General features: G+C 37.4%; 1 protein-coding gene across 1 annotated transcript in view; it reads left to right on the forward strand.

Annotated features, from left to right (window-relative positions):
- galnt2 (UDP-N-acetyl-alpha-D-galactosamine:polypeptide N-acetylgalactosaminyltransferase 2) overlaps nt 1–13,170 on the forward strand; it is a 52,575-nt gene extending 39,405 nt beyond the window's left edge. Inside the window, exons 8-16 of the mRNA XM_042000969.1 lie at nt 130–217; nt 1,155–1,242; nt 1,333–1,436; nt 2,584–2,710; nt 6,091–6,183; nt 6,318–6,401; nt 6,891–7,017; nt 8,491–8,610; nt 8,727–13,170. Coding sequence (XP_041856903.1) covers nt 130–217; nt 1,155–1,242; nt 1,333–1,436; nt 2,584–2,710; nt 6,091–6,183; nt 6,318–6,401; nt 6,891–7,017; nt 8,491–8,610; nt 8,727–8,882 — 987 coding nt within the window. The 3' untranslated portion in view covers nt 8,883–13,170. The remainder of the gene's footprint in view (nt 1–129; nt 218–1,154; nt 1,243–1,332; nt 1,437–2,583; nt 2,711–6,090; nt 6,184–6,317; nt 6,402–6,890; nt 7,018–8,490; nt 8,611–8,726) is intronic.
- Nucleotides 13,171–15,066: the final 1,896 nt, after the last annotated feature.

A 15,066-nucleotide genomic window follows, 5' to 3' on the forward strand; every position in this document is an offset into this window, starting at 1 on the left:
GGTTCTCTTGGTTTTAGAAGCACATCACTTAACAAACTAAGAACGACATTAGTGGAATGACACTGTTCTTGTGTTTAGCTGTAGCTGTCAAAAGTTCAGTCGCTTTTTTGTCTCTTCCCTCCTTATCAGGATAAGACCAGAGTAGTTTCTCCTATCATTGATGTTATCAACATGGACAACTTTCAGTATGTGGGAGCTTCAGCTGATCTCAAAGGAGGTAAAGTACACAAACAGAAAGATACACACATGCAAATTCTCTGTAATTCAATTGTTGAAGCTTAGACAATTTACTTTTTTCTTTTTTTGAATACTTTCAGTCGCATTGAGCATATGCTGTTGTCTTACCAGCTGCATTAATACCTGTTGTGTTGCTGTGCAGCGCTCTACCTCATGAACTGTTTTCTGTTTTTCCAGCACTCATTCACCATATTTAGTCCCACTTTCACACTGCAGGATTTTAGCACCGTCTAAGTCTTTAACCTCCTGAGACCCGACAATTCATTTTTGTCCTCTGTGAAGGACATGAGTCTCAGACCTCTAAGTCAAGCATTGTTTATAGTATGTATGTGATTAATATTTTTCCTTTAAGAAAATATCTTGAACTCTCTTCTGATGCCCCTGTTGTGGGGGTGTGGCCAACACAGCACATGCAGTGTCTTTTCAAAATGGAGGGAATTTCAATTTTCACATTTTTCATGTTTCTTCGTTTACTGTCTTAATCTTGTTAAGTGGTCATTAAATGAAAGGATGTTTTTAAAAATCCATACAAATAATAATACACTATTATAACTGCACCATTACAATGTGTATTAAGCAAGACACAATAAACATTGTTTTTGAAAAAAAATTGTTGCAACATGTTTCTTGTGACCACAATACTTGAATTGTCATAAAAAGATTATAAAAGAAAAACTTTTTTTCTCCCGGGTCTCAGGAGGATAAATATATGTTGCATGTCATTCTGAAAACCAACTAAATGATGTTTTCATATACAGTTTGTTAGCAGCATTAATTTGTCCACTGTGTTGCTTATACCACACACAGTGTACTGCACATGTTCTGATGAGTCCAGTCAACCAATATAAACTATTATATCTGGTGTCAAGAAATTGTCATTATTGTCTCATACCATCCGTGTGTGTTTGTGCTGATAGGTTTTGACTGGAATCTGGTGTTTAAGTGGGACTACATGACTCTGGAACAGAGACGAGCCAGGCAAGGCAATCCCATTGCCCCCATCAAGTAAGTAACACAAGACAATGAAACTAAGTCAATCACACCGTCACCTGAGTGTTCATACACAGTTGCTTTGTCTTCTCTCTACCCCTCCAGGACTCCAATGATTGCAGGGGGTCTGTTTGTCATGGATAAGGAATACTTTGAGCAGCTGGGGAAGTATGACATGATGATGGACGTGTGGGGAGGAGAAAACCTGGGTGAGTGCTGTGAAGTCTGAAAAATGGAAATGGCTTAGAAAGTCAAATACACTAGCTGGTAGAGAAGTAAAATCTGCTTTTACTAGTCATCTATGCTTTGCTTTTAAAGATTTTGTTTGAGATTTTCAAAAGCAGACACTTTAGTTTTGTAGTAGATGTTTAATAGCACTGTTCATTAAACATAGCTGGTTATCGTATGCAGAAAAGTTAAAAATAGAGATATAATTATTTATACACAGACTTTATAATAATTTTGCATTCATTTGTACACATGAAAGTGACAGAAGCCATAACTAATGAGAATAATGTGGAGTTTCTTAACTTTAGACAGAGCTAGGCCAGCAGTTTCTTCCTTTTTTCAGTGGTAATGCTAAGCTGAGCTAACCTGCTATGGGTTGCAGCTTCGTATTTAGCATACAGGCAGAACTGTATCACTATTTTCATGTGATTTAACAGCAATAAATTATTCACATATTACCCAAAATTTCGAACTGTTTCTTTAAGCCTTAAACAGGAAGATGAATGTAATTTCTCTTCCTCGTGAATTCTGTGTTTGGTTCAAACAACCACAGATTGCTTCCCACTTATGCAATCTCCACTCTCCTTCGACATTTAATACTGAAGTAGTGCAGTGTGTGTCTGTGGCAAAGTTTAGAAATCATCTACGTTTTCATGCCAAGAGCATGATAAACAGAAAATTGTTTAGTAATTGTTTTGTCTGTCAGAAAGAGCCTTCTACAGTACAGTTAAACTTACATTACAGTGGTGCTACGATAATGATTAGACTCAAAACTGAGTGAAAATGACTGTAATCTACACAACAAAGATCATTTGAAAACAATTTTTCTCTTCTGCCTTTGTCTGAACTCAGCTGGGAAATCACACTGCAGGGAGAGTGATTCACACTTCTCTCCAGGCGGTACTGTGAGTCAGAGCGAGATTGACAGTTCAAGCATCAATTTACTCTTGTGTTCATTTAGATATTCAAACCCAGACAATGTTAGCGCAGAGCCTGACAACATCAACACACTTTATCAACAACAACACATTTGTCTAGTGCAGAATTTCTGAATAAGTTCTACTACAGTTCTCTTGCAAACTGCTTGTAATAATTAACAAACAAATTTTTTGGGTTTATTTTTGTTAGAAATCTCATTTCGCGTGTGGCAGTGTGGCGGCAGCCTGGAAATCATCCCCTGCAGCAGAGTTGGCCACGTTTTCAGAAAGCAACACCCATATACCTTCCCTGGAGGCAGTGGGACTGTGTTTGCGAGGTAACACGCACTCACACACACACACACACACACACACAAAAGGTTAAACACTCATTAACTAGCCAGGCTTTATCTATCATATTTCATTTGTCATATTCATTAATTTATTTACTCAGCCCATTTCCCATGTGTTTCTTGTGATTTTCCTTAATAATGTTACACTGAGTGTGTTTGATTTGTTATTGTTCAGCTTCAAAGAACATCCAAATTTGTCTTGTCCACATGTTACAGTGTCCTTAAACAAGACACTGAGACACACATGTTCCTAGTGACTGGGCTTTACCATTGTGTACTGCCAGAGCATGAATGCATGAGTAGGTAAAGACGATTGTATGTTTTTTAAAAGATGTGCATACATAGCTTTTCTTCAGTTGCATGAACTGAACTTAAGACTTAAGTGTTGGACTTCTGTGGGGTTGTATTTGGTTCATGTATAGAGGATATTTTTATATATATATATATTTTTATATTTTGAGTTAAGAATTTATTCTTAAATGAGGAGAAACAGTCTTTAACAAGCTCCTTTTACTATGTGCTCTGGGCCTTTTGGTTTTCCTACATTTTCACCTGTAAACGAGTCATACTTAATCTGGTAATACCCTTATGACAGCAACATAACTTATTACTGCTTTAATTGTAGGGTGAGGTTAGATGACTCCATACTGAAGAGATTTGTCTTATATCTCTTTCAAAATGTTAATGTAAAAAATCTTTTCAGTACAAACTATGATCCAGAAACTCATCTAAGTGACTCACCAAACCACAACTAAAGGCTGATAATGTGTTCACTAAGTCTAAATGAATTATTAAGTACAGAAGGGAAACAAACTCCAGCCCTATGCTCTCCAACTACTTTCCTTACAGCTTGTTCCTCTTTGCAAAGAAATTAAATTACAGCAACCTGGCTGATTACTTACTGTGATAGTCCTTGAGAAAAAATTAAAAAACATTAGCTTAACAAAATCAGAGTTTGACATTTTTCATTTTCTGACCTCTTTTTATATATTATTGAAGATAGTTTTGATTAAAAGCTCCATTGCAATTACTACAACAAGCCCGTTGTTAGAGCTAAGGTCAGATATGAAATTTGAGTCTCAATTTTTTAAGCCATACAAGTCAAAGAAATGGGAACTGGAACTTTGACAATTCTTTGACGAGTCTCTTTTTATGTCAGCACTGTAGTTATTGGCTTTATGTAGTTATGCGTTATTTTCTGCAGCTGTAGTTTATAGTAAATAACCACACAAACATATGGCTTTACTAAACCTCTGGGTCTCAAATTACTGTAGGATATTAAGACAAAAAAAGAAAGAAAAGTAACAAAATAAGCTCCTGCTAAATATAAAATCTGTTTTTGCATATGCTGCCCTTTAGAGTGCCCATACATGTGACATGTAACATAATCACGGAACACAAGTAATGAGTAACATGATGCATGGATAGATATGGATCTGTCCTTTAGACAGTTTCAAAGTATGAGTAACCACCCTGGAGATGACCCCAACAAACCCTCATGGTCCTGATTAAGAACATTTTGGCAGATCAACAAACTGATAACAGAGCATTTAAAATGAGTGTAGTTGACTCTTCTTTTGCAAGGATGTGTGTGGAATAAAGAAATGGAATTTGGGCGCTCCCACAATTGAATTATACTACACATTAAAATGTAAATTTTAACCCCTCACCACTGGGTAGAAGTGCCCTTTTGTCTGGGTTTCTTGTCAACTGTGAAGTAGATCTTGATGTATGAACCTTGACCTGGGTGAAACTCCCAAGGAAAACATTTGCAGATATGTATTAATTTAAACATGTGATAAGACATTAACAGAGCTTAGACACCTCATGTAGGCTACAAGCCAAGTTAGTGTTTATTGGGTACATAAAACCGACATGTAGGGGCTGCATCATCCTCTTGAACAGTTATAGATGGGTGCAGCAGTGTTCTCTTTTACAGTGCAGAGCAGTGTTGTGTGCTGTGAGGTGTCTTCGGTTCCCTGTCTCATCTTTCAGTTTCAGTAAAGATCCAGGCAGCATCCCTATGGCTGCTGCTGGAAACTCTGTGAAGCTACGAGGTGGCACCTTAAGAAAAGGTGGTTCCTTAAGAACAGCTTTGTGTCAACAAAGCCAAGTTACAATCAAGATTTTGAGACAGTACCAATCTATAGTTAATATGAAAGACTGGTCATAAATCAAATTAATTCAGGTGTGGCCACTGTTGCTGGGTTCAGGCAGGTGAGGATTAAAAACTATCTGAAGAGCCCATTTAAAATTGCAAATAAAAAATGTTCGCTGCAGTAGAAATTGATTTTCCTTTGTGAGTTGTAGGAATTATAAATAAGTAACAAATTTGATAGATTTTCAGTTATTTCTTGAATGTGCCCGACAAAAAAAGTCTGGGCAGTTTGGACAAAACATCTGTCAATGCAATGACTCTTTAAGAGCTTTTACAAGGGCAGGTTAGCCTCATGTTTGAAGCAGAATGTGTCTGATGAATCATGAAATTCTCCACGTAATCCCAGTCACTGCTTCGTCATCATTTGGGGCTGCAACAAATGATTATTGCTGTCCTCATTAATCAGATTAGTTTCCTTATGAGCAAATTAACAAAGAAAATTACATGTCTTTAATAATTTAAGATGCAGGGTTTTTTTATATTAACCTTACAAAGTGCGTGAATCATCAATTTGGTTATATTTTCAGTGTTTCAGCTTGGCTTCAACCGTTCTTGTTAACTGTTAATTACATTAACAAGTGAGGAAATAACTTGCTGAAAGCAAGCTTATAGAAGTCCATATTTTGCTTTGTCCTCTGTTATTGATCCAAATGTGTAACTATCAGCTGTTATGAAGCCAGTTTGTTACTCTTTAACTGGGAGATAGAAGTTATGTATAGTATAAAGCAGAGCAACAAGATGGCCATAACTGATAACAGTAAATTAATTAGAGCCTTTATTTGACTTATTTAACTGAGGACTGACAGTCAGGATTACAGTTAAATTATGAGTTTTAACAAAAAGTAACATCAGCATCCACTATATTGAGCAAGACTAACTGGGACAGTGAGAGGTATTTAACCAGTTGAACTCTGCCCTCTTATGGCTGTGAGATGCATGAGCAGCAGGATGTGCTCATTGTCTTCATCCAGCCTTGCCTGTCCTCCAGTTTGATGGGTTAAATCAGTCTGAGCGCTTTTCCCGTGCAGCACTGGTACAGCCTACCACATATGTCTTACTGTCACTTTGTCTCTTCACAGTCCTGTTATTCCTTCCATCCACAACGTGCTATTCATCACCAACTTCTGCTTTTATTTTCACTCTTTTGTTTGTTATCCATCACACCTGCCCCGGCACCTCATTTTTCTTCTTCTTTCTCCTCTACCAGGAACACAAGGAGAGCTGCAGAGGTGTGGATGGATGAGTATAAGAACTTCTACTATGCTGCTGTCCCCTCGGCGAGAAATGTCCCTTATGGAAAGTAAGTGCAGTGTTATTTTCCCCAAAGGACATGGCCTCAGACGTGCCCTGGGCCTCCACTTTCTTCCTTGATCTAGGACCATAAATCAGACTTTATAGATGTATTGAAAACCACAGTCTGTATCTGTCCCTCAGTATCCAGAGTCGTTTGGAGATGAAGAAGAGATTAGGCTGCAAGCCATTTAAGTGGTACCTGGAGAACGTCTACCCCGAACTAAGGTAAGACTATGAGGATGCTGCTTGAATAAAATATAATGCACCGTATCATATGTCATGTAATTTTCTACATTGAGAGTGAATATATCACAACTCAGACAAGAGTAACAGTTTGCCTGACATCTCCTGCATACCTAGAGAAGCTGTTACATTAATGACTAACTATTGCCAGCAGTTATTATTGGGACACACCATAACGTTTTTGTCAGGTGTGCAATTTGATTTTTACATGATTAAGTTCAATAATGCCTAAATGTTATCCATCTAATTTTGAATGATTCCAGAAACATGACTTCAAAAGGCATCATTTTCCTTTTGTAATTAAAGGAAATTGTGAAGTTTGCGTTATTTATATGTCACTTTCTTTCTGTCCACCCTAATGTTTACAGTGTCCTAGTAATTAATAAAAATAAAAAAAAATCAAACATATGAACAGAAATGGTAAATAGACTTTATACATAACACTTTGTATGTGTGTGTTTGTGTGTTTAGGGTCCCAGATCACCAGGACATCGCTTTTGGAGCCCTGCAGCAGGGAGGAAACTGCCTCGACACCCTGGGTCATTTTGCTGATGGGGTTGTGGGCGTCTATGAATGTCACAACGCAGGTGGAAACCAGGTAGTGTTACTACGACAACACATGCAGGTCAGCCTGTGAACTCTTGCTCCAGAGACACCTGGGTGGCAGGTGGTGGTACATGTGGTGAATGCACAGGGGGACATTGAAAAAAGACTCAGCTGCTAAAGATCATGTGATGTTTTCAGAATAATTAATAGATAAGAATAATAAAATAAAACTTTTCATGCAGAAGTTATGCAAGACTGACACACACTTAAGTTATTTGCCATTGCATTTTAAATGCAGCACATGTGTATCATACAGACAGACTATGAAAGTAAGCTTTCCAAACACTGGACCCCACAGGCCAAAATGAAGGTTTTTCAGTTTTCGAAGACACATTTTCCGACTAACCTTTTTGTCTCTGGTATTAAATCATCATTTTCCCCTGTCTGAATTAGTTGTACATGTTCATGTAACAATAAATGTGCTAAAAACAGCTCAGCCAGGAACAGGAGTCTGATGTCTTGCAAGTTGTGATCTTATGTTTTCTAGGAAGAGAAAAGTGTATTAATGTGAGTGTAGCCCCATCAAGTCTGCAGCCAGAGAAAGTTTTCTGCAGCTCGTATGATTATTTTTTAATCTAACTAATTCTGAGTCTCAGTCTGAGTTGTTCAAGAATGATGTAGACTTAAGCAAACTTACTTATGCAAGATTATAAGAATACTGCAAGGAGAAGTCCAAGGAAAGTGTGTTTCAATTATAATTTGTGCATGTAAAAGTATTTCAGAAATTTAGAATTGATAGTAAATATGAGAGCAAAAACAGACTAATCACCTTTGCTTTGCCCAAAACTCTAAATATGAAAACTTTTCTTCTTTTATGGGGCGTTTTGTAAGTAAGTATTGTAGCATTGGCATCCATCAGATGAATTTGAACTTCTTGTACATACTGTAAATATGAATGTTGTACATTAATTGTGCATAAATAAATCTCACTGTCTGGTTTTACCCACATTCTGTTTTCCTAAAATAGAATGACATTTGTAGAGCAGAAAACTGCTGTCATGCAGTTATAGACCACTGGCTGCACGTCAGGTTTACCATCTGGAGACTGACTCAGTTTGGTTTAACACCACCATTTTTTCATGTGGATGTTGTTTTCAGTACATTAAGGAGACAGATCCTCAAGTGAGCCCAGTCAACTCCCCTGATACAATTAATTCCTTTTAGATATAATGGAAAAACGCTTTGAAACTATATGTGTGACGTTTGTGTCAAATGGAGAAATTCACTGTAACTTGTGAAGCTTAGTTTGTGCCAACAGTCTTTTATGATTTGCCATTCAAATATGGATTAACTCTTCTATTCAGCACCGTGGGGTCACATTATGTTATAAAAATAAAAATCTGATCACGATATGGTCACCAACAATATGAACTAGACACTTCTTTTAGTGGCTCAGGTCTTGTTCGGAACATCTCCAAGCTTAGTATGTGCACTAATGTTTTGGCCCATATCCATTTTTACAAAGGAATGGGCCCTGACCAAGGATAAATCGGTTAAACACATGGACCTGTGTCTGACTGTGGTGGAGAGAACAGCTGGATCTCTTATCAAACTACAAGGCTGTCGAGAGAATGACAGCAGACAGGTAAAACCAAACCAGGAATATCTGTCTAGACTAGTTTTTCTGCCCGTTTTAAAAAGAATAAGCCTCACTCTGGTAGATGAAAGTTTGCTGCAGAATGTCTTTTTATTTTCTTCCAGAAATGGGAGCAGATCGAGTCCAACTCCAAGCTGCGTCATGTGGGCAGCAACCTCTGCCTGGACAGCCGCAGTGCCAGGATGGGCGGACTCACTGTGGAGGTCTGCAGCCCGAGCCTGAGCCAGCAGTGGAAGTTCACCCTCAATTTACAATCATAGTGGGTGGTGCAGACCCCAGGAAGACTTTGATTTTGAATTGAGACACAAAAAGACTCTGAGACATAAGAAAATTATGAAAGACTCTAGGAGAATGACAAACTTGATGATCTTCCTCCGCAGAGGTGCAGCCAGGAAGGTGAACACCCCTCATGCCCCTCCCTTAAACAGTGAGTCCACTCGGGGAGGGGCTTGTAGACTATTATGGAGCAAACAGACTGTATTTGCCGAGTGGAAGGGGACGGTGATGATCGTGATGAGGATAAAGATGACAAAGAGGCTTTTGTTTCAAACTACATACCTCAGTGTTTTTCTTTGATGGTTCCACAGGCAAAGTGAATTCTTTTTGTTCTTTAATGCTGGTGAAACTGAACTTTTTGGCATAACTATTTTATTTTCATATTCATATTTTTAATTTCTTGTGGTTAAAAGTCCACAGACTTGCAGAAGCTTGTTCTGTTCTTAAAAGAACCTTGTAACAGCGGGTGGAGGCTTCAGGTTGGGGTTTTGGAGAAGTATGAATAGTGATTGAGGTAAAGGGAGGATATGGACTTGATTCCTTGAGCTTTTCCTCTCGTGTTCATTCTGGTTTATGGAACTGACAAGGTAAAGAGGTATTTTCTTTTGATTTCTACATAATTCTCTTCCTTTCTTGTGTCTTAAAGGGTCTGGATTTGGGTTTTGCATGGGGTGGGTTATGCATCTGGGAAGTGGGGCTCCTGAAAACAAAGTGTCATGAAGCCCATCCTGAAAGTTTGACTGTCTTCAGGATGTAGCGCTAGCTGCTGCAGCATCTTAACTTATACATTTTTACATCTCTGGGGGAAAAAAATACAACACAAAAAAAATCTCTTGTCTTTTTTATTTTTGTTTGTTTTTTTTTTTTTACTTTTTCAAAAGTTGGAACCAAATTTTAAAAGTATGTATTTGGTTTCAGTAAGACCAGCAGAGCCATTAAAACTGTTTTACTGTACGTGCTGCTCTCTGACTGCTCCCTGTGGAGCACTTCATTTGACTGTTTTTGGTTTTCCTCCTCCTTCTTTTTCTTTTCCACAGCACAAATAATTTCCTTTGTTTGTGTCTGTGTTGCCATTGTTAAGAGTTACCATCAAATAATTCTACCCAAACTCTTTATTTATACTTGATTCTAAACTAACAGCTGTTGCCTGTTAACAGATAAAAAAGTGACATTCATGCAATAACCAATATTTTCTGTCTCTCAGAAACATTTCTCATCTTTCAATTCAGCCGTACATACAGGCAAAGTTTAAAAAACAAAACAACTCAGCACTATGAATGCCACCCTGTAATGAAGTCACTTTTTAAATAGATGCATCAGAGGTCTCTCTCTTTCTTGTTCAGAGTGCAGTCATCATGCAAACAAGAAATCTTGACAGCACTAAAAAGCTCCATGTATCACCTGCACACCCCAGGTGCTCTCCAGCAGAAGTGTTTTGCATTGTGCTTTTTAGATGAACCACCTGTTCAGCAGTTAGAAACTGCAGTGAACAACATTTTACCGGTTTTTGCTGTTACAGAGTGGAAATAAGAGTTTTCTTGTTCATTCTAGAGCACATCACAATGGCAATTTTTCATTTTTTGTTACAAAATAGGGTTACAGGTCCTCTGGACAGCCATCTGACACATTTTGTGCTTTTTTTTCAAGGCTAATCTCTTCTTGGTTTCCTTATCTCATCATCCTTAATGCTGTGATCTTCTACTGTTAGTTTTTAGTGAGTAATGGTGGAGAAATTTGATGGTATTGCTTTTGATTAAATTCCGAGACTCATCATTTGGCACCTTCAAGGCAACTACAGTAACACAAATGATCTCCTTTCTGTACAACAGAAATGGGTCATAATGATCACAGCACTCATCTTCGAGTTGAGAGAGACTGCAAAGAAATCCCAACTTTAAGTCTTTAATGTAAAAATAGCGTTTTCTCAGTAGGTCTCCCTTTTTTTCCACACTTAGAAAGCTTCCTGTTTAAAGCTTTCACTGAGCTGCCAATTACCAGTTAACAGCTGGTTGTGTTTGCCGTCTTGTCTGATCATTTTTCTTCTCAGCCTCTTTGTTTTCTATCATTTTGTTTCTGCATCTGATGTTTGCCTTGTCTCATCTGTTCCTCTGAAAGTGGAGTGTTGAAAAGGTCAGTTGTAACTAAGCAGTTGCTTAAAACGCCTATCTTGTGACTTCTTGCTGCATTGTGCTGCAGGGCACAGTACTCTCAGCCAAGGACCAGGCTTGACCTGTGGAAAGTTTGTTGTTGCCTTGGAGACCAGACCCCAAATCTGGGTTTCAATCAGAATTTGTGCAAATCAGATGAAAGTGTCTTAGTTTCTTAAGAATTATTAGAGTTTAAATTTAAATATAATTTCCCCTTATTTTTGCTTTAAATCATGTTCCAAATCAAAAGCTTTGTGCTAGAAAAGTTAAAATACACACAAATTCAGAACAGCAATGTGAAGACGTGCTTCTGATGGTTCACATTTTGTACCCATGGCCTACTACATGGTGCAGTGCAGACAGAAGTGTCAGATCCTGATTAAAAATGTTTTTTTTATGTAAAGAGAGTGTTTTTACTCTGGTTGTAGGAATGGTACATTTATGGTGAATTAGTTTTCAACTTAATCTGCAGATGACTCAAGATTAATGCTGCACAAGGAAATAATACTGAAATACTCATTTGTCTTGCAGTGATGATGCTTCTCAGTCAGGTTTCAATATATAAATATCTTAAATTAGAAAGGCAACATATTCATGTTTTGTTCATGTCTTTACTGTCCTCTATTGCCATGTTTTTGTAGGCAGCAAAGACCAAGAAAGGAAAGATTAATATTTGTTATGTGAAACTTCTGCTGCACAGCTCACAGTAACAGATTTCTTTCTTTCTCACCTTTTTTATGTATTTGATGGGCTGAGCCTACTTGCAGGTAATGGAGATGGAAAAAACGGAGACTGTAATCAAACTGCACACACACCTGAATAATCGGAGCAGTTTACTCTGCAACAACAGTGCACATGTCATGTGAAGCCTTTTCTTTTCAATTAAGTCTTATTATTGTGAAAATTAAATGTTTGCCATTTAATGTTTAATTTTTTCATGATCTTTTCATGTTTTATGCAGAGGATATTCCAAATAATTGCAAAGGCCAGCGCCTCACTTTGATTGGATGATTAAATGTTTACATCTTTAGCACAATGTGCCAAAGTTCCTCTTGATTTTTTCTGTATGAAAAAGAGTGAAAAGGGGCAAAAATCTGCAGTTTTTAATTCCTAAAGTTTGAAGTCGTTTAGAGTTGCAAGATGTTGCGCATCTTTATTATTTTCTCCAGTTTTAGTTCAACATGTAAACATTGTGGGAGGACTGCTCTTAGCTGCTGATCCAGTGTCAGTTACATAACGGGAATGTGGGTTTTTAAAAAAAAATGCAATTTCTTTATTTAATGTCTTCAATCTTGAGCAAGAACACCAGCTGTGGAACACTCGCTGTGGTAGAGCCAACTGTGTTTAGAAACACTTAAGTGATTAAAACCCTCCTTCAAACGTTAGAGTAATATCTGTTATCTTGTAGATGGGCATTTTTACCCAAATTTAAACACAAGTTAGTAAACAGGAGGTTCCTCACCTCTGAGTCAGGATGACTTTTTATTTGTTCTTACTGTATTTTAAAAGGAATTAATCACTGGTTTATTTAAAAAGAAGAGGAAACTTTTTGTTCTCAGCTTTTCAGGGAGAGTTAGGTCATGATTTGTTCTAAAATTGGGACATCTTTCCCTCTCGGCTCCCCTCACATCCCCTCTTAGGATTAACAGAAGAAGAGCCCTCTCTGCTATGTGAAAATCCCTGCTGAAGCACCCAACTCCGGACTGCTTAAGCGTCTCCATCTTTTGCTTTGAGCACCTGTAACAGTGTATGTGTGTCAGAGAACATGCACATATCGCAACACACTGTAAAGGGTTCATTAATGTCAGATAACAGCAGTAATCAGCAGGGAGGGGCATGAACTAGTGGCATAGTGTGTGAGGAATGTGTTTTTGATGAGTGAAGTTATTAGTGGGGTGGGTGACATGACTGGAGGGGTCACACATGTAAAAGTGTATATTTTTGTATATACCTACATCATTGTGTGTACAGTATGTACATATATACACAGTGTACTCGGCCGCAGTTCCTAGTTTTGTTGTCAGACTGTACAGCGCTTCTAACTGTTCTGTTTTATAGATTCTGCAGAAATTCAACCTTGAATGAGGAGAAATGATTAACTTAAATAAAAAGCATTTATATATAAGTCAAACAGTGTGAAGTCTTTTGGTTTTCCTTGGTGATCAGTGGTGCAAACACCTCTATAAAGTTTCCTCTAAATGTTAAATTTATTGATGTTTTCTGTTGAATTTTGCTTAGATTATGCAGCTGTGGGGTTTTTATGTCATTTTGAGCCTTAAAAATGCTTCAGTTAATCTCTGAGTCATTTTTTTTTGGCTGACTTTTTCATAAAAAGCATAATGAGGCAGCTGCACATAGATTTAACATCTGTCGTGAGGCCTAAATATTTAAAGAAGGAACTTTCCAGTTATTTGGATCTTAAAATGTAGAAGATGGCAGGCTGACTTCAATCAAGCTGGTGTGTGTCAATCCACAAGAGAGCATTTGGCAACATATAAGTTTAAATTATGCTTTTAGAGAATAATGATTTTCATGGCAACATACTTCAGCCTTGACCTAATGATATTTGCATTAATATTCTGTAATTACTAAGCTCAGTTTGCCCAGAGATAAACCAAGCTTAAAATTTTACACAACAATACTGAATATTTGTTTGAAATTTAAGTATTTGTTTGGGACAAATGCAATAAAGCATTCAGCTCCAAGTTTCACTAATGTTTAAGACCAACCAGAAAGGAGAAATATTGTACTATCATTAGTCATTTTAAATATTTGTCTGTGTTCCAGCAAGATGGAAAAACAAGCATACAAAGAGCACGCCATGCTGATGCTGGGGGGCGGGACCTACCCTTGACAGTAGGGTTGTGTGAAGTGATGCTTCTTTACACTAATAAAATTAATTTTAAGACATTTCTGGTTATCTGGGTTCTTGTTTAATCTTGGAGGAAACTATTTTTTGTAACTTAATTATCCCAACTGAACATTAATCCAGTAAATTATTTTGATGGATGTTTGAGTACACCAATCTATGCATTTGCACAAAAATATTATATTAAATATTTAGGACTTCTCTTAACCCATTCAGACCTAAATCACCCTCTAAACGTATAGCCAGGTTTACTCATTAGGTGTTGCATTAGGTCTTGGATTAAATCCTCTGAAGCTGTTTAAACCTTAAATAAATTTGAGTTCAGTTTCAGTGCATTTGCACACAGAATAAATTCAAAGCTAAATGCTTGCAGTTCAAAAATGACAACAGCCTAAAGCGAGGAGAACACATGTTCTTCTCATCCTTGTCTCCCAAGCTAAGGTTAATTTCCTTTGCTGGGCAAATTTTTATGAATTGGAATCATTATAATGCAAATAACTGGTGAACTTTCCAAAGTGTCTCCTGCCTGTTGCCTGTTAGCAGCTGAGATGGGCTCCAACCTACACTGGAAAAAGGGGAATAGAAAATGACTGGATAGATAGATAACTGGACCTGTATTTGACTTGTTAAGTTCTCTTTCAAACAACCTGAGGTGATTTTAGTTGAGAACTTAAACTATTCTAAAAAAACACACACACACAAAAAGAAAAAAAAAATATTTTGAGTTAAATTGAATACACTTGTCAATCACCTTTAAACAATATTTCCATCCACAGGAAATAGCATTAATTTTGTTAGTACATAGTGGTACTGCTTTTGTAAGATTTCATTTCACTCAGCAACTTTCTGGAATTGTGGTTTGTTCTTTCTGACAAAACTAGTGATACAAATCTGTGGTCCTTGCTAACAAGTGCCAGTTTGAATGCCTGGTGACTATTGTCAGTTCAGCAGATCCATATATGATTGACACTACCCCACAGTGATTCAGTGAAATTCTTTTAGAAAAATAAAGAGTGTTAAACAATTTGTGAGCATTCTTCTCTTTTTATATTTGTCTTGTGAGCATTTATCTGCACCCCCCACCCCCACAGTAATTCAGGAAGGATGTTGCTCTTCAGCTTGCCCCTGAACACTAACCCCCTAACATGACAG

Source organism: Melanotaenia boesemani, chromosome 1 (assembly GCF_017639745.1).
Source record: "Melanotaenia boesemani isolate fMelBoe1 chromosome 1, fMelBoe1.pri, whole genome shotgun sequence".
NCBI classification, from domain to species: Eukaryota; Metazoa; Chordata; class Actinopteri; order Atheriniformes; family Melanotaeniidae; genus Melanotaenia; species Melanotaenia boesemani.